We start from the raw sequence: 20,433 nt of genomic DNA on the forward strand, positions 1-20,433 counted from the left end.
GTAATTACAATAAAGTGTTCCCGGCCTTGAAAACGATTTGGGGATAATGTCACTTACTGCATGGGGACACTTTTCTACCTATCAATGCCCAGAACAATACACAATAAACCTCTCTGGTTTAACAGCAGCAAAGTGCTATTCGCAGGATTAAAAAATGAGCAAATCATTTGCCTCCATTTCCTGGAGACAAACATTTGGTTTGATAAGTAAACAAAAAGTCATTTATACTCAAAAGACCACTCAGATGGATATAAGCAGTTCTGATTTACTCCAATGGGCCTGGAGGGGTTGTAATTTATTTCAGTCCACTTAGCGCTGTAACAACTGCTTTTCAAAAACCGACATTGATTCATGAAAATGAACATACGGACTCTCTTTGCAGCATAAACCCCAACAGCCTCAGGCAACAGAAATGTCGTACAAGGCTGTGCGAGGCTGGTATGTGGAAGCCAGCAATTACGCCGGTATTTAACGCAATCTATTGCTCATCAGAAAAGCGCTTAGCACAGGAGTCAGACCCAGACAGCCACTTAACTATCCCCTCCAGCGATTACACTCTCTCAACCCAAGAGTGTGTCAAATTAAAACAACTACACATTGACTTTTTGCTTCTGTAAACATTAAGGGGTGATTGACAACTTCAGGCTGCAGCCAGCCAGGCATTATCATCCCCCTCTCTTGCTGATCTGCTCTGTTCCCTAGTCTGTTTGCTTTGGAATATTCCTCTAGAACACTGAAGGATTTCAGGGCTTTCCCCCCCGGAGCTCACCTAAGGAGAGTCTATTATCTCTTACATATAAACAGCTTCAGATCACCTTAAAAAACTGGGCATTTTAAAATTTAGTATTTGTCACTGTTCTTGTAGAAAAACTCCATTTCCAATTAGAAAATTGGAAAATCAGTCAGTCTTTTACCCACACTACTATTCTCACTGCTCTACTATGATCCTGATGTTGGAAGGAGTCCCTCCCCCCCTTTTTTTTAAATGTTCATTTATTTTTGAGAGAGAGAGAGAGAGAGAGAGAGAGAGAGACAGAGTGTGAGCAGGGGAGGGGCAGAGAGAGAGGGAGACACAGAATCGGAAGCAGGCTCCAGGCTCTGAGCTGTCAGCACAGAGCCCAATGTGGGGCTGGAACTCACGTAATGTGAGATCATGACCTGAGCCAAAGTCAGACACTTAACCGATTGAGCCACCCAGGTGCCCCCCATTCCCTTCTTTATTCTATTCTCCTTTATTTCACAACTGTAAGGGGAAGAAAAAAGGTACAGTTGAGATAGCAGGGAGAGACAAGTAAACAAAAGTAAAAAAAAAATAACCAAGACGATCTATTCACCAATGATATCCATGGGAATCTCCAACTGGCAACTTTATAGGCTTGTACTGTGGAATCTGACCCACAATGCCTAGTGTTCTCTGATAATCACAGAAAAAGGCCACAGATGAGTGTCAAACGTTAACCCTTCTGCCCCTTTTCCCTCTTGGTGCCAAGACCATTCAAAAGGGAAAGGAGCCTTCAATAAATGGTTCTGGGAAAACTGCATATCTACATGCAAAAAAGGATGAAGTTGGGGGCACCTGGGTGGCTCAGTCAGTTGAGCGTCCGACTTTGGCTCAGGTCATGATCGTGGGTTCATGGGTTTGAGCCCCATGTCGGGCTCTGTGCTGATAGCTCAGAGCCTGGAACCTGGTTCATATTCTGTGTCTCCCTCTCTCTCTGCCCCTCCCCTGATCACTCTCTCTCCCTCTCATAAACATTAAAAAAAAGAATAAAATTGGACCCTTACCTTACAGAAAAATGAACTCAAGATAGATCAAAGACCTAAATGTTAGAGCTTAAAGTATAGAACACTTGGAAGAAAACATGGGGGAGGGAAGCTTCATGATGTTAGATTTGGAAATGGCTTCTTGGATACAACCTCAAATGCATAGGCAACAGAAGAGAAAAGACAGATTGGATTTCATCACAATTAAACATGTCTGTGTGTATCAAAGGATACAACATAATCCAGAGTGAAATTCACAGAATGGGAAACCATATTTGCAAGTGGTCCCTCTGACAGGTGATCCATGCCACTTTTCTCCTCTAGGTTTTAATGCAAGCAAGCCCTGGTAAGTCCCCAAAGCTCACATGCCTCGCCATGGCCAGAAGACACATTTTCTACCCATTCTTGGACTGGGATTAACCAAGTTCTAGTTTACTCACTTCCATCTGCTATTTAAAAGCAAAAGTGTACAACACGGGTCAGGTCCAAAGATGGGTTAGGCTACTGTTCCCTTTAATCATTCAATCACTTTTCCCTAAAAAGTCCTCCTCAACCCCACATGTTATTTGAAGAAGGGCCAATACTCCCACAAAAGTCAGACTTTTATTATATGTTGCTGAATCTTTCCTTCTTTCTTTCTTTAATCTCTACACCCAGTGTGGGCCTTGAACTCACAACCCCATGATCAAGAGTCACACGTTCTCCCAACTGAGCCAGCCAGGCGTCCCAAAAGTTAGACTTCTAAAATAACGTTTGTTGAACTTGTGTTATTTGAGTGACTCCTCTGTCTCAGGTTTACAGACCATGAGCCTCTTCCATAAGAAAGTAGCTCCCACTTGTCTAAGATGGAACCACCATCCAATAGAACGCCTGTGATAATGGACATGTCTTATTTCTGCATTATCCAATATGGCGGCCACTAGCCACATGTGGTTGCTGGGCACTAGAATGTGGCTAGTGTGACAGAATTCGATTTTAAATTTTAATTCATTTAAATTAAAATAGCCCTATTTGTCTATAGAAGCTCCTATTTGTCTATAGAAGACAGAAGCTCCTGTCTATAGAAGCTCCTATATTTGATGGTGCAGGCCAAAGATAGCAGACTGAAGAGGAGAGCTGCAAGGCTGACAGTCTGAGGTTGGGAAGAGAAACATGGAGTCAGGAGACAGTCCATTCCAAGCTGTGCCACTTATTCCCTCTATTCAGAAGTTTGCTCTGCTCTAAAATAGGGTCAATGATTTTATCTCCACTTACCCATGGATTCAAAGAAAGATACTTGATCTTTGTCCTTGGTTCCTCACATAGAGCTCCTAAAACCCTTGGAATTTCCTGAGTGATAAGGGAGATAGAAGCCTCTTTGATTTTGATAAGGTGGCACTTAGTGGGCCCCTAGACAGCTTTAGGATAGGGGTCGAGTGCCAAAAAGACCCAGGCTTAGTTAGAAGCTTGGAAGTTCTAGCCCTACCCCATCAACATCCAGGGGTGGGAGAGGGGCTGGGATTGAGTTAACCATCAATGGCCAATGATTCAATCAACCATGCCTCATGATGAACCCTCCATAAAACCCCCTTAATGACAGGGTTCAGAGAGCTTCTGGGTTAGTGAAAACATTGAAGTGCTGGGAGGGTGGTGAGAAAAGGGCACGGAAGCCCTCCACCCTGTCCCCATTCCATGCCCTATACATCTCTTCCATTTGGCTATTACTGAGTTCTATCCTCTATATTAAGCCAGTAATAATATGTAAAGTACTTTCCTGAGTTCTTTGAGTCATTCTACTGATTTATCAAACCTGTGGAGGAGTTGTGGGAACCCCCCAAATTGTAGTAGGCCAGGCAAAAATGTGGGTAGCCTGGAAACCCCATTTCTGGCTGGCGTCTATAGTGGGGACAGTCTTGGGGGATTGGGCTCTTAACCTATGGGATCTGGGCTAACTTCAGGTAGTTAGTGTCAGAACTGAATTTAACCGCAGGACACCCAGTGGTGTCAGAAGGAAAACTCCTCCCACTACCTGACAAGACTGGTGTTAGGATCAAACAAAATGGGGGCATCTGGTTGGTTCAGCTGGTACAGCATATGACTCTTTGATCTTCGGGGTTGTGAGTTCAAGGCCCACATTGGGGGTGGAGCCTCCTTAAAAATAAAAAATAAAATAAAGTAAAGTAAAATAAAATAAAATAAAATAAAATAAAAAGGATTAAACAAAATGATGTATGTCAAAGAGCTTCTCTGGAGTAAGAGATCATTTTTAGTATTTGGCTGATCTGTAAGGGACGTTAGCTGGGCCACGAGTGCTGTGATAAGTTCACCGTAAGTAACCTTTGCACTGGTTCATAATAACATCTGGAAACAACGTGTTGCTGTCTCATTCATTTCCCTGTGTGTGAAGGCCCTAAATCTCTGCCACCATGGCCGGGAAAATAAGCAAAGACTAATTTGTAGCACTACGTTGGCGTGAATTGTTTAAAGTTATGCAGCGCACTACAAGGGCAGTGATGACAAATTAGAAATCCTTCTCCCAAAATCAGAAATGGGAAAAAAAGAAAGTTACCAAACTCTCGTGGGGGGGGGGGGGGGGGGGGTGCGGGCGGGGAATGCAGGAAAGAAGAGCAACAACCTGGAAGGGAAGTACTCCTGGTGACTGGAGTGTGCTCGACTGTGGAAGACTCCATCTCTGGAAAAAACCCCTGCTTTGGGGATTTGACCGTGAGACCAGGGTTTGCCGTGGGCTAATCGGCATGTCAGAGAGTTTGGAAGGCGAGTGAGTGGTCAGCAAATTCCAGACATTAGCACGGGACCAGGAACACACTGGTTCACCAGGCCTCGCCGTCCTTCTCCTATGTCCCAAGAACCTCATCAAGAGGAGGAGATGTTTAGAGACACTGAATTCTTCAACAGTGTTACAGACTCCACTGTGTTGCCCCAAATTCCTATGTGGAATCCCTAGACCCCAGTAAGACTGTATTGGAAATTGGGCCTTCAGGGAGACAGTTAACTGAGGTTAAATGGGGTCATACAGGTGAGGCCCCGGTTGGACAGGACTAGTGTTCTTCTAAGAAGAATAAGAGAAGATCAGAGCTCTTTTTCTTTCTGGCTCTCTGAGCACACAGCGAGAAAAGGCCACGTGAGAAGGACACAGTGAGGCGGCCGGCCATAACCCCAACCACACCTTGACCTGGGACTTCTAACCTCCAGAGCTGTGAGGACATAAAGTTGTTATTTAACCCACCCATCTGTGTGAGTTTCCTATGGCGGCCTGGCAGAAGAACATAAATGGTATTAGCAGAAAACAAGAAAATAACACAGCCTTGCTTTGTTCAACGCCCGTATACACCCGCTCCTCTCATTTCCTGTAGTAGGGTTCTACTCATTACAGGCATTCATGTGTTGAGTTGAAAGAGCTAGAGATTTACTAAAATGAGATTAAACACGTATTTCACCTTGAGAATCTTGCGGTTTAATAGTTTTGCTGGGCCCTGCAATAGTTTCTGAACTCAAAACCAACCAAGCCCTTCCACATAATGGAATATTGTTCGGCCACGACAAGGAACAAAGCGCTGTCACATGGGTACCACGTGGACAAACTTCGGACACGTAATACTAAGTGAAAAAAAGCCATGCGCTAAAGGTCACATCTTCTAGCATTCTATTTATAGGAAATATCTAGAATAGGCAAATCCACAGACAGAAAATAGAACAGTAGCTTCTTCCAGGGGCTGGGAGGGAGGCAGAAATGAGGGGCGACTGCATATGGGGAACCTTTTGGGGTGATGGAAACATTCTGGGATTAGATTGTAGTGATGGTGGCACAATTTTGTCAACACACTAAAAACCACTGAACTGTACGCTTTAAGGAGGTGAATTTTATGGTGTGTGAACTATGTATCAATAAAGCTGTTATAAGCAAACAAATCAATCAATCAAGCCCCAGGCCACCTCTTAACCGCGTTAGTAACAAAGGCAAACATACCCGGGCAGGGCTACGTATTTGGAACCTTCGTCCATAAAGTTCGGTTGTGATCCCCGTTTCTAACTGAGGAAGCAAAACCTCCCCCTTAGGTTACAGAGAGACCTCAACCAAGTCCCGAATAAGAGCAAGACGGCTGGGCACGTGGCAACTCCCCTCCACCGCCCCGCCCCGCAAGGCTTTGATGAGGCAAAGCTGTTCTTCTGTGGACAGGAAGAGAAGGGCATGTGTTCCCGAGATCTGCTGACATGAAAGGGTCCCTGTCCCGTCCTCTCCACCATGGTTCACATCCCAGGCACGAGGCCAGGTCACTGCACTCCTAGAGTTTATTACTCGGGTACGGACCGAGCCTCCCGCGTGTATCCTGGTGGCGGGCGGGGGGAGACAGAGAGAAACTGGTCCTGCTGAGAGTTTCAAGAGTTGTTGTTGTGCCTGGCAAAACTGCACACGGATACAACTGAACCAAACACACAGACCGTGTACATTTCCATTCCGATGCTGAGCGGCCAGCGGAGTAATTTTTATTCGCTGCTGTATTACTGGAACACTGAGAAACCCACAAACGGCTTTCACCAAAAGAGACCATCCCCAAGCATGGTCAGCGCTGCCTCTTGTACTATTTTTTATAGAAATATAAACGAAGCGACTCTTACAACTGCTGAAGATGCTTCCAGAAAGCATCGCTGGCCTGTGTCCACGTTTCATTTCTGCCTTTTACCCCAGCGCCCTAAATCGGTGCTTAAGACTTGAATGGAGCATGAAGATGGCTAGATTTAACAAATAAAAACACGGGACACTGAATTAAATTTAAATTTCAGACAAAATAGAGAACTTCTAGCATAATAAAGTGTTGTGGACATGATTATATTAAAATCATTTTTTGTGGTTCAATCTGAAATTTGACTTTAACTGGCCATCCTGCGTTTGATGGCAAAGCCCCCGAGGGACAGAATGCGTTGGGCGGACATGGGGGCTGTTCTCTCCCTCCCCTGGCGCCGGAGCCAACGGACGGCTTCTGGCCCCTGTCCCACCTCTAGAGGCCAGCACCGCATTCCCGCAATTGTGTCCTGTGCCGCTTGAGGAAGCTCAGAAGTGGCACCGTTAATCAATCTCCAGTAAGAAGACATTGCGACTCAGAGAGAACGGCCAGAAGAAGAGCAGAGGGCAGGGGCGGGAGGGGGGCTTACCACTGCGTTTAAAGGAGGGGGGAGGACCCCCACCCTAGGCTGGGTGTACACCGGGAGCCCCGGATTCACTGTAGCGACACTGGGAGCCCCGGATTCACTGTGGCGCCAGATACGAAAAGACCGCAAGACGGTTCTCCTGACGGGTTCCCTGCTACACTGAAGACAGAATTTAAAAATATATGTGTTAAGAAGATGATCCTGGGGCTGCAGGGCCTGAATATTATTTTTTTATGGAGCTCATTTTTAATATCAGCACTTTTAGGGTGAATGTAAATAAACCCGATCATGCAATAAATTCAGTGTGCTCTTTTATTTTGCAGATTTAAGCTAAAACACCATAAATCTTTTCTTGGAAGCAGCATCTTTCAAGATAACAGAGGCAGCACTAGGATTTTGATACCCACTAGAAAAACCATAAATAAGCAACTGCCTTCACAGAGACCTCCCCAAGTGCATGTGCTCAGCTGACAGGTGCAGCGCTCCACGGCAGGCGGAGCGGTCCTGTGGGGTTTCTTCGCTTTGCCCCTCATCACAGGGATCATTCCCGCATATTGCAATAATCCCGGGAGAAAGGGTTCCTTGGCTTTGTAAGAAAGGACGGTGAAAATGACCAGTGCAGGCAGGACAGAGGCAACCCCACTTCCGCAGTGAAGTAACCATCTGCCCTAGTCCCCCGCGAAGATTCCATAAAGTTATGCCAGTCTCAGTGAACAACGGTTGGAAGGCACATAAACGCTGGCCACCATTCTTTACAGCAGAAGCCCAGTTGGAAGCTGACCTCAGCCTATATTGTATACCCGTGTATATGCGCAAGATGGGAAGTATATGCCTATATATAAATACATATAAAGCTAACTTTCAGTGTTCGGAAAACAAAAGCTATCCCCATATAACAGCCAAATTCTGACATAACTCAATTTGGACACCTCATCTGGTGTGCAGTGCACTCATTCGCAGTGTAAACCCCACCGCGCCGGGCAATGATATACTGTAATGTCACATCGCAATCTGGATTTACTATAAAGGGCCGCTGACGAGCTTCAGAGCAGTAAACATTGCAGCGAGGTGTATTTCACACTGAGCTGGTTTTTATGAAGAACACTTCACCGCCCAGGCACGGCACCTGGATGATGGATGGTGAAAGATGCTTGACAAGCTTCATCATTGTTTGTAAATCTTAACTGTTCCTGCTCACTAACTCTGGAGGCAATTTTCAAAGACAGCGGCCGACAGAAGGACAGCACAGCTCTCCTGAAGGTTATTCAAGTTGTACTTGGCCTGGGCCGTGCCTCTGAGGAGCCGAGGGGGGGAAATAAACTCCCGAGTTACTCTGCACCAGGCCGGGAAAGCATCACTGAGGCCCAGTGCATTCAGGTCAGACGGAGATGAAATGTCAGAGGACATTGGATGCTCTAGCCAGAGTGGCTCCTGTATCCCCCAAGTCTGTGCCCAGGGGGATGCTACCTCTTCAGGATTTTTAGGTAGAAATGGTCGCTGAATGAGCAACAGAATCGGCAAACTCAGTGATGTGTGATGTGCCCACAGAGGGCTGGGCTCCCTGCATGATCAGGCAGGCAGGGGACCAGACATCTCACTTGAACTCCATTAAGGTAAAATCAGCACAGACGACATGGGCACGCACGGTCTTCTAGTTAATTATGTTCAGTCTAGTTATGTCAGGACACGCAGGAGTTCCTAAAAGCATAGTTTCCAGAGCTCACCCTCTGTGCCCTGTTCTAGACCCATCTTCTTTAGCCCAAAGGAAAACCCCTGCAAAGGGGGCCCTGTATACTGAACTTAGAGTTTTAAGAGAATAAATAAATTAAAGATGTAAAAAGCAGCCTCATAATAAGCTGTGGACAGACTAGGGAGAATGTAAAATACTGCCTTTCTCAAAAAGTATCTGGGGAAAACAGACAAGCCTTCAATTCACCCTAATTTCTTTTTAATGTTTATTTATTTTTGAGAGAGAAAGTGAGAGACAGAGAGAGAATGAGCAGAGAAGGAGGAGAGAGAAAGGTAGACACAGAATCTGAAGCAGGATCCAGGCTCCGAGCTGTCAGCACAGAGCCCAACGTGGAACTCGAACCCACAAGCCATGAGATCACTATCCGAGCTGAAGTCGGATGCTTAACCGACTGAGCCACCCAGGCGACCCTTATTCACCCTAATTTTAAAATAACACAGAATAGCCACAGAAAATAAAAATTACTATAGAAAAGTAGTTGATTGTGTTTCTATTTACATTTATAATTTCAAATCTGATAACTAGTTATTTAATTTTATTATGTCTGCCTTCATCAAATATCAACAGTCTGTCCTGTTAAATACAAAGAAAATACATATATAACCACAAAATTAAAAGTTGGCTTTACTGTGCTAAGTCAAAGAGACATTCTATAGTTTACAGTTAGCTTTGGGGAGAGCAATGTAAATATTATACCTGATACGCTGGTGGGTTTTGTAAGTCTACTTTACAGCGTTGTTGTTTTTGTTTTCTGTGATAACCACATGCTATAGAAAGACATCCCTAGAAGGGTTATTCCTGCATGATGCATATGATGAAAGAGTAGGTTCCAGAGTTTTATTGTTACAGAAAAAGTATTACTATTGCATACGTATCTTTGATCTCAGCAGATAGAACATTTCCAACCCCCAATGACAGCCACCATTTCCATGAAAGTTTTTCACACATGAGAATGCCAGACTGTTGCTCAGTGAGGCCTTAGACAAGCTAAGTCGTCATCACTGTTCCTCAGTTTCTCTATCTGCCACTTGGAAATGAGGACCTCTTCTCCTCTCACTGTCTCTGTGCCTCATTGTCCTCATCCATACTATGGGGGTAATAATACTACTGTAAGAATTGGGGGCGCCTGAATGGCTTAATCAGTTAAGCGTCTGACTCTTGATTTCAGCTCTGGTCGTGATCTCATGGTATGTGAGTTCAAGCCCTGCATCGGCCTCCGTGCTGATAGTGCAGAGCCTGCTTGGGATTCTCTCTCTCTCTCTGCCCTTCCCCAGCTCATGTGTACATGTTCTTTCTCTCTCACAAAACAAATAATGAAATAAACTTTAAAAAAATTAAATGAGGGGCACCTGGGTGGCTCGGTCAGTTAAGTGTTCAACTCTTGATTTCAGTTCAGGTCAGGAGATTGAGCCCATGTCGGGCTCTACACTGAGCATAGAGCCTGCTTAAGATTTTCTCTCTCTACCTGCCTCTACCCTGTTTGCATGTGCTCTCTCTCTCTCTCTCAGGGAAAAAAAAAGAATTAAATGAGTTATCCCCACCGAGCACACAGAACTTTGTCTTACAGACGTTGGAAGAGCTATCTAACTGTGAGGGAAGGGTGGGAAGAGAAACCATAAGATATCCTAGCAGAAGGAACGCCCGGAGGAGTGCTTCAGAGACCTGAGTTCCTATGCTGGCTCCTGTTCCTCAACACTGAAGACAAGGCCAGAGATGTCACAGTGCCCCACCCCCACCTGGCCTCTCTTAAGTATGGTTAGTGAGGAAGCCCCTCTTGACCTCACTTGCAGGGCTGTGTTATTCATCAAAATAACAATATATGCAATATATGCAAAGAAATAAGTCTTTTAAGTTTGAGTTTTCCAAAGGGAATATGGGGAATAGTCTACGTGACATGAATCCAGGATACGTTGTAGCCTGGAGGTTGTACCCTACATTTGCCCATGTCTGCTTTATTTCACTGACTGGTTCACCAGAACACCTGACTCCAGGCTGGTGAGGCACCAGCAGGAAGGATCCAGAGGTCGGTTTCTTATTCATCCAAGAACGTACGAACGACCCCAGGAGCCCTTTGAGAACAGGGCATGATGTGAGGCCCCCTGGCAAAGCGCAAACCTGAATGAGCACGATAGCTGTGCTCCCTGCGTGAGGCCACACTCTGATAACTCTTGCAGAAAGGGCTACAGTGAGTGAACTTCTTATGTGAGTCTGACCTTCCTCAGGTAGGTCCTTGGGAAGTGCCTGTTCTTTCTAGACTGGTGCTGGCCTGGTCAGGGGGCAGTGTTTTACACAGAAGACATGCTGGAGGCCCCTCAGTTCTCAATCTTTCCCACAGTTTGCCTTGTAGGGGGCTCTTTTCAAGTTGGAAGAAAAAGAGGTTTGAAGAAACAATGGAAATCAGTGTGCCCGCATCAAACGGCACTTCAGTTCGCTTTCAGGGATATTCTTTAGCTACAAAGAAACCTGCTGGTGTCCTTCCATACCCCTCTTCCTTGGTTGTTCCCTCTGCTTTTCTTAGCAAACACATCACTTGTGATACATTAAAAATAAGCCTCCAAAGCTGCTAGTTCTAAATGTTTATTATATGCTTATTAAATTATCATGCTTCATCTTCCTTACTCAGAATACCACAATGACTAATTTCAAGTATCACGATACACATGTGGTTAGTTTCAAACAGGGCCCCCGTAGGGCTAAACAACAGGCCCTCCTTAGATTGTAATGACTTTTATTTGCACAGTCCACTGCCAGTCACCTGCAGGAATAGAAGATATTTAAGACATGGTGACAGGTCTTCATATGGGAATAAGGGAGTTGACAACTTCCTCCATGCCTTTTTAACATAACTGTTTATGTGGCCCATATAGAATAGGTAAAGCTGTTATTACATTTTTCAACTTTCCAGATGAGGGAAGTAAGGCTGGAAGAGATTAAATGAGCATGGCACAATCAGGCCCAGAGCTAGGGATCTGAGCCAGATCTCCTCTCCTGGGGTGGGATCCATTGCCTTGCACACACTGGCCTCTACGGTCATTGCCAACGAATGCCCCACATACTTTTCTGTGCAAAGCTGGAGCTGAAAATAAAACGGTTACATAAAGACAGGTTTACTAGTCAAGTGCTTTTCTTTAAAATTTAGCAAATGGTAAGTCATTTCCTAAAGAGATAAGTTTAAACTTAACATTTTATAAATGTTGCATAAAACATACTCAGCTTTCCTTAAAGCAGAGAAAGAAGAGGGTCAATGTTTTTCTCCCCTGCAGGCTTGCCATACACTTCAGAGCAGAATATACACAAGAAAAGCAGCCCTCGGATGCCTTGGCCTCCCCTCCTTCCTGTCTGAGCAGGACTCTAAAACATTTCCAGAACATCTTTCTCCCTGACAAGAAGAACTGCCTGAAATGTCAACACACCCCTTGCAGAAAGGAATGGTGGAAGTTTGTACAGTATTTCGCCATCTCTTGCTGCATTTTGTGATTTACAGAGCTTGTTTCCATAGGCGACATGATTTCATCCTCAGAACACCTGTGTGGGTTTGACACATCCCACCCCCTCGCCTTCTGTTAAGGGGTGAGGGAAGCAGGAGTCCAGGAGGAGAGTCTGGTACTCCCAAGGCTACACAGCTGGTTAGTGGTGGCTCCACTGAGACGCGAAGCACAGAATGTTTCCAGCACCCCACCCAGGGGCCGTGGCAGAAGCTCACATCCCCTCCCGAAAGGGCGGTGGTGACATCCCAGATCGTGAGCAGGGGGAGACCTGAGGGTGCTTCCAACAGGCAGCGCCGCGTCAGTGTTCTCACCTGAGAAATGAGATGGACGGTCTTTTGCTAAAATCCAACATGCGGCAGGAAGCAAAACCACTCCACGGGGTGAAAGCTTAACCACTTTGCGTGTGGTCGTGACAACAGTGGGGGAGGGAGCCGATGCCATCAGTGAAATCAGGCACCTCTAGAGTCACTCAGCTACAACACTGCTAATGCCGAATGGATTAAAAGAGTCATGTCTGGGAACGCCTAGGCTCCTGCAAGCTTCCCAGACATCACAGAAGGAGAACAGGGCCTTCAACTCAGAGAGGCCCTTCCACTGTCCTTGGCCATCTGACCTTTGGGGGAAAACGTAAATGCTTTGTATCTTGCTTCACGGAGCTGCTGACATCCTATGGGTGCAAAATGAATAATACAAGAAGAGCTCATAATATGTAAGGAGCATCTCAAATGAGTGTTTCCTTCTCCCGGAAAGAGCAGAGGTTGAATGTAAAGGAAGGGGGTTTGCACAGGGGGCCTGCCACTTGGGTCTGCACCGGAAGGCGCCAAAGAACCAGAAGAAACCGAAACGTACCAGCTCTAACTTTACACTGAGACTGCAAAATAAACAGACAAAAAAATCAAAGTGTGTTCATCTTCCTCATTGTGAACTGAAACCGTTTCGCAGGGGTTGGCCAGTCAAGTATACTCCAAGAACCTATACACAAGAATCCAACACGTAGAGAAAGATGCCTGCTTACGGACATGAAATGTCGCCCGCCCATAAGCACGGGTGTATCTGTTAACGCAGAGACACGGCTGTGGAGGGCACCTCTTTACTGGGAGCCAGGAAGCGTTAGTTTCAGGGCGGTCCTGCCACCATTTCGGGAACCACCTGCATCTGTTACTATGAACATTTTACAATCCACCACGGTCTGAGGCTTTAATAAGATACAACAAAAATGAATTACTAAGATCCTAATAAAAAGATGGAAAGTAACAAGAGCTGGCTGGAGAAACCGGAACCCTCATACACTGGTGGGAACGTGCAACGGCGTGGCAGAGGAGTTTGACAGGTCCTCAAAAAGTTAAACACAGACTTATACGATCTAGCAATTCCGCTGCTGAGGATGTACTCAGAAGAGCTGAAAACGGGTCTTCAAATAAAGAACATGAAGATTCCCGGCGGTGCTCTTCACAATAGCCAGTAAAAGGTACTAACAACCCAAATGTCCATCGACTGATGAACAGAAGACGATGTGGCTTAGTCACACAATGGACTCTCAGTAGGCCATAAAAAGGAGTGAAGTACTTACTACCTGTCACAACGTGGAAGAACCCTGAAAATGTTACGCTAAGGGAAAGAAGCGAGTCACAAAATACCACGTGTTGTACGATTCCCATGAACCTTCCAGAATAGGCAAGTCCATTAAGACAGAAAGCAAATTCGTGGTTGCCAGGGCGCTGGGGGTGGGGGGAGTAGGGTTGAGTAAGGGAAGACCACTTAGTGGGTATGGGATTTCCTTCTGGGGAGATAAAGATGCCTTTGAACTAAATAAAGGTCATGGCTGCTGAACACTGCAAAGGTCCTAAGCACCACTTAATTGTATACTTCGAAATGGTGAATCGTTAATTTTATGACAGGTGGATTGCGCTTCCAAAACAAACAAACGAATTCCTAGAAAAAGGAAAGACAAAAAAATTCAAGACCCAAGTTTCAAGTGAGAGTCAACAGACATAAAATCGCCATGTCAAACTAAGTTTTTGTTTGCTTTTAGGTCCTTTGCTTACCTCTCCTTACACCAGTAACTCAGCACTCACAACCCCCCCCCCACCCCCGCCCCCAGGATCCCATCTGGTCTTGCTGACTCAACACCCTGCCACGGAACCTGCTGGCGGTGGCCCTGACCCCACACACCCCGTACCAGCAAACTTCCCTCCACGAGATCACTCCTGTCAGCTCACAAACCCGTCTCCTTTCTTCGAAAAAGACAGAAAGATCTTCCTTGAACTCCGCTCCCCTCCCGCAGCTAGCCCATGTCACTTCTGCCCTCCCAGCAGAACTCCCTGAAGACCGGTCTGTGCCCAGCCTGGGGGACCCCCAACCTTCTCTCCCACGCACTCCCGAATGCAGTCCGGCTTTGGTTCCCACCTCCAGCCCCGCTGGCCTCGGTCCCCCATCATTTCTACCTCCCAACAGCCAGTGGTCGATCCCAGCCCTCATCTGACCCACCAACTTCCGTGGCTCTGCTCAATGCACCGTTGTCTTCGCATGGCTTCCAAGATAGCATCCCCGCGAGCTCTCCCCCCACCCCACGGGCTGCTCCTGCCACGATCTCCTTCACTGGTCCTCTTCATGTGCGACCCACCTGCGGAGACTGGAGGGCCCTGGGGCTCCAACTTCCATCATTCGTTCTGCTCTGTCTACACTCGCTTCCCTGGGGGCTTTCATCACACTGGCTTCAAGGAACACTGAGGCACAGAACTCGCAGGTTTTTTTTTTTTTTTTAATTTTTTTTTTTTTAATGTTTATTTACTTTTTGAGAGAGAGAGAGAGAGAGACAGACAGACAGGCAGAGTTTGAGAGGGGGAGGGCCAGACAGGGCGGGAGACACAGAATGTGAAGCAGGCTCCGGGCTCTGAGCTGTCAGCACAGAGCCCAACACGGGGCTCGAACTCACAAACCACAAGATCATGACCTGAGCTGAAGTCGGACACTTAGCCAACTGAGCCACCCAGGCACCCCTCAAAAATACACATTTAAAAAAAAAAGAAACTGAAGAAAAATTTAATTTAATGGACAAATGTATACTTTAAACATTAAACCTACTGCAAACCAGCCAACTTTTCTAATTACTTACAAGTCCCCACTTAGATCTTCCAATCATATCTTACTAACTCAACCGATCAAAGGATCTCAACTCAAACCTGACAGGAGTGAGAAACGCAACTGGCTGATGGCCAGCCTCTGCCACCTTGTCACAAGTGAACACACTGCTGCCCCTACCCCCGCCCACTGCACCCTGCCGCCAGCCTCAGCCCCACTTGGCAAAAAGGGCCTATGTTGCCCCAAGTGCTTCCTACTTGTGTCAGTGCTGATGGTAAAACTGAGGATCCATCGTTCCAAGAGATAACGCCTAGGGTGCCCTTGGTGGCCCCCAAACACAACTTCCTCTTCCCTTCCACCTGCTCTGTAAACACTGCCTGCAACGCAGAAGCCCCAAATACCAGGCGTTTGGAAGTCATGAAGCCGCACGTCTTTAAAAAATTAGCTGACATGTAGATTTTCTATGAATTCACATTCTCCTGCTCCATGGCAACTGGAAAGCAGAGGTTACTGAGTTTCACTGTGGCCCTTCCCAGCTAAGCCCCTCCTGTGGGAAGCTCCACCCTCCTGATTAATTAGTGGTGAGTGGGCGGGGCGCCAGAAGTGCAAGTCTGAGGTCTCCTCTCACTTTCAAGCCCAAGTATCACCAGCGAAGTTGTAACCAGTCCTCGAGGTTATTCACACAGTCTTTCCCTCTGAGCGCTGGTCCTTCCGGTCCTGGACTGTAACCTCTCTCCTTCTGAGCCTCTGCCTTTGCTGCCATAAATTCCAAAACCCCCTGCTCCTCCTCAGAGCTGTCCCTCTCCGCTCTAATAAATTTCCTCTTATCTTTTTATCTTCCTGCCCTGCTCTGAATTTACACCTTTCTCTCAAGAGTGTGAGTGGCTTCTGAAAATATTCCATTATTCCAGGAGCAAGAAGAAGCTCAGGCAATTTCTTCCTGGAAGCAGGTTTCGCTCCTAATTTTCTGTACGAACGAACGTTTAACTGCTTCATCGCTAAATTCTGCACTGACTCCATCAGACAAGGAGTTAGGATCCTTTAGGCTGGTATTTCTTTACAGAGCGAGCTCACTTAAAAAATAATACCTGATTCATTTATTCATTCGTTCATCCACTGGCTCAACCGATCAACAACAAATAAAAGGCATCATAGCAGGTAAAAAGGTATGTAACATGTATTCTCTGTCCCCAAAGAGCTTAAAATCCAGACAAATACATAGAATCAGAGACAGTAAGAAAGAAGGACCATATGGGCATACGTTCTATGGTATAAGCATTTATAATACAGAGTTGTGTTTGTACACTCCTGACAAGAAGAGTCAAAGTAAAAAAAAAATCAACGTGTACTTCCATCCGTCTATAGTTCAAAGTGATCAGTTCCCTTGTACTCTACATTCAACATTAATGAAGTCCTCTATTTCATCTTGGTATGGCAAATAAAGTATAAATTGCCCACCTTTTTTAGACTTGTTTTGAACTTGGAAATCAAAGCATGGTTCTGATTCTCCTTCCCTAAACGCTTGCTTTACCAAGAGAGTCAAGTTATTTTGTAGACGGTCAAGTTATTTTGAAAACCTCTCTTTTTATGTAGTACAGGGTGGGTTCCAAGAGTCGATTTACTACCACACCACTTGCTTCTGCCTTGAATGTATACACGTCTCACTTTCCTAAGTCAAAAGATAAAGCTTAAATATAAAGATCTTAAAAATGGGGTCTGGAAACACAGCCGCCATAAGAGACCTGCCCATCTTCAACAGTGTAAATACCGGGGAGAAGGTTAAAACTGAAGTTGAGGAACTGTGTATTTCAAAGTGCTTTGGCTCATTAAAGTCATTTTTATTTTAAAGCCTTTATACCAGAGTTATTTGCATTGCTACTGCATAAACTCTGAGGCCTATGGTATTCAAAAATGTTTTATTAATCTGTTTGCTCCCCCAAAAGATGAATACGCCTTCAATTTGAGAATGGAAAAGTTTTGGAAAACAGGTATTCGGTACACAGAAACACTTCGCCAAAAATGATCAGGATTTGAACCACGGTTTCCTCTGAGTTTGTATTTCATATTGATACTCCTGAAAATATATTTGTTAGCTTCTGATGGGAGGGAGGCTCTCACCGTATTCTTGGCACTCCAGGCATTCAGAAAAGAATCATGTGGTATTAATTTAGAGAAGCAAAAACATCCCACAACTAAAAGCTGTAAAGGATACTCACAGAGGAGGCACAGTGATCTTCCAAGGGCTCCTGACTGGCAAGCCCTCGGAGAGGCCTAGAGAGCCGGCCTTGGACGCTCGGCCTCCCTCCACCCCAATGCAGGCTCTGCACAACCGGGCACCTACCGCTCGCTTTGGCTTCCGAGTAAGAGGGGCCGTCCTCGAAAGTGAAGATCTGGGACACGCTCTGGCCCAGGTAGGAGGGAGGCGGGTAGTAAGAATGCATTCTGTACTGGGAGCTCATTGCGTGGCGGTTCTCCGAGTTCTTCATCTGCTTGAGAAAAAAAGAAAGGCGATGTTGAGCCCAAAGCTGCATTTTACAATTATTACAAGACCTGCCTGTAAGGGGAACAGCCCACTGATGCTGGAAGTATCCTCAACCATGAACAGAGCATGGACCCCAGCTATACTAAGGATGTGTGCATCCTCACAGAGCCTCTTCTATCTTGGGGTCCCTACTAGAGCTCCCCTAAAGCCCCACTTAGTCACATGATACTCAATTAACCAGCACTACGGAAAACACAGCAATAGAGAGGAGACAGCACGGCGTAGGAGCTGGCTCGTCGCTGTAACTCCGTCTAACTTATTTGGCCAGGAGCCTCATGTGTAAACCTGGCATCTTACCTTGCGTTAGCTCACGGTATTCAGAGAAAAAGAATATTTTAGAGGCGCCCGGGTGGCTCAGGTCATGATCTCACGGTTCAGGAGCTGGAGCCTGCTTTGGATTCTGTGTCTCCCTCTCTCTGCCCCTCCCCTGCTCATGCACTGTCTCTCTCTCTCTCTCTCTCTCAAAAATAAGTGAAAATATTTTTTAAGAGAATATTTTTAAAAAGACAACACACAAAGCATGTGTAAGGGTAAGCTGTTGTCATTACGATGGTGATGTGCTGGATACTGTCCTCAACGTCTGTTCCCACCCTGTTCCATGCTCTTCCTGCAGCAAGAAACCCAAGTGTGGGATCTCCGCTTCCCAGACCCTCCTGTCACCAGGGTTCTGGAGGTGATGCGGATTCTGCAAACCGGACATGCAGTGAGACGTGGAGGGCAGAAGGCAGGCACGTGCCGTCCCCTCCAGCAGCGGTGGCAGCCAGCCTCGGCGGTCATGTGTCTGTATGGCAATCGGACTCTGTCTTTGGGACAGTGAGGCAGCTTTTAACTAAGGAGCAGCACCCCATCGCTTTCTGACCTCTCACTCAAAGACTTAAAAGGGGCCCCCCTTCTGCTTTCTCAGCACTTCCTGGCCATTTCCACAAACATGGAGACCTGTTCTGTTTCCCGCATGGCCCCTGGAACAGACACTGAGCTTTACACATGTGATCGTTATCTCCCCAGCAAGAACAGCTAGACTTCAATGATTTATACTGCATTTAAAAAATTAAACTTAGGGGCACCTGGGTGGCTCAAGTCAGTTAAGCTTTTGACCGCAGCTCAGGTCATGATCTCATGGCCTAGGAGTTCAAGCCCCGCATCAGGTGCTCTCTCTGTCAGCACAGAGCCCGCTTCAGATCTTCTGTCTCCCTTGCTCCCTGCCGCTCCCCTGCTCACACGCTATCTCAACAATAAACAAAAAAATTAAATTTAGGTGACATTAACTTTATTTAAAAGCCAATTTAAGGGAATGTTCAGGAAAAATCAATATTGTCTAAGGATTAAAGAGTAATTTCAAAATCATGTCTTTCAATCAAATAAATCATACTAACATGACAGAGGCTGGCAGGGTTCCTCAAGATTATCTATGAATGTTAAATTTTGGACAGTTTTCCAATTACTACAGGCCTACGTGTACTTTGAATGTTTGACACGGAAAGGCCAGAGTTCCTAACCTTCTGTCTGCCGATTTGAGAAGCTCAAGGGACTCATTTTTGCCCCTCCCAAGTGCCCCCCCCCCCCAGCACAAATGAATGCTCTGATGGGCACATTACTTCTTGGAGAAGCCCAGAAGACTCTATTCTGGTTGGTTAATTTCTTTCAACTGAAGTTTTCTGGGAAGTTCCCTTTACTCTTTCCAGTTTGTTTCCCTGAAGCATATGAAACGGTATCTCTCGTAGCTCAGTCACCCAATTTTCATCTTCTACCTTCACCTAAGTCCTTACTAAGAAGGCAAGCAAGCCATACTTGGAAATAGGCAAAGGGGAAAAATTGGCTGCCCTTAATGAGCAGCCCACATCAGGAGAGCAATTAAGGGGCCATGAAATCATTTAGGAGGGTGGTGACAATCAGCAGTCACCTAACTGCACAGCACCCAGTTATCAGTTAAACCGGTGCATCCCAGGGCTCTCTTACTGGGCATGCAAATGGCCTGAGGCTAAGTGGATCCTGATTCAGTAAATATGGGGCGGGGCCTCAGTCTGGCACAGTCCCAGGAGATGCTGATTCTGCTGGCTCAAAACTCTCACTTTGGTGACCAGGGACTAGAGCAAATGATACATTCTCTCCTACTTCACACCTGTAAGAGGCCAGCGACCAACACGGTTTACAACCATCAACTTTCCGCTTGAGCTGAGGGAGGATGGAAACGAAGTAAAGAGGACTTTAACTTTTCACTGTTTTTCTTTTCATACGTGAGATTCCTCGGCGTGAAAGGAATCTTTTCGGGGGTCTGCCGCCGTCTAGAATCGCTGCAGTGGTGGGAACGACCTCAAACGATCTTCAAACCCTCAAACAGCCGTTTCTGCCTCTACAGACTTCCCTCAAGTCAATTACACAGTCTAAGTAACGAACACTGAATGGGAAGCCAGGGGTCAGCTTTAGAGCACAAAGCGCCATCATACACACGATGAAGCCTCCTCGCCACCCACTCCAGGCACGGAGCTGGTGACATCTCCTCCCGGTGTGACAACATCTGCAGGTCAGTTCTTCAAGAAAAATGCTTTTCAATTTTCCCAGTGTACCAAGTAAACTGACAGTACTTGAACCTGCTGGCTCTGCAAAATGCTGGTGTTTTTTTTTTTCTTCTACTGGGAATTTGTATAAAGCCTCTTTTCAAA

At 46.1% G+C, this 20,433-nt stretch overlaps 1 protein-coding gene across 2 annotated transcripts in view; it reads right to left on the reverse strand.

The window, feature by feature from the left end:
• DMRT1 (doublesex and mab-3 related transcription factor 1) overlaps positions 1–20,433 on the reverse strand; it is a 109,104-nt gene that overhangs the window by 25,353 nt on the left and 63,318 nt on the right. The window contains exon 4 of one of the 2 annotated variants that reach the window (XM_042912726.1): positions 17,573–17,717. In XM_042912726.1, the coding sequence (XP_042768660.1) occupies positions 17,573–17,717 (145 nt within the window). Of the gene's footprint in view, positions 1–17,572; positions 17,721–20,433 lie in introns of both variants that reach the window. The other variant, XM_042912725.1, reaches the window with a different exon arrangement.

This window comes from Panthera leo, chromosome D4 (assembly GCF_018350215.1).
Source record: "Panthera leo isolate Ple1 chromosome D4, P.leo_Ple1_pat1.1, whole genome shotgun sequence".
In the NCBI taxonomy this organism is placed as follows: Eukaryota; Metazoa; Chordata; class Mammalia; order Carnivora; family Felidae; genus Panthera; species Panthera leo.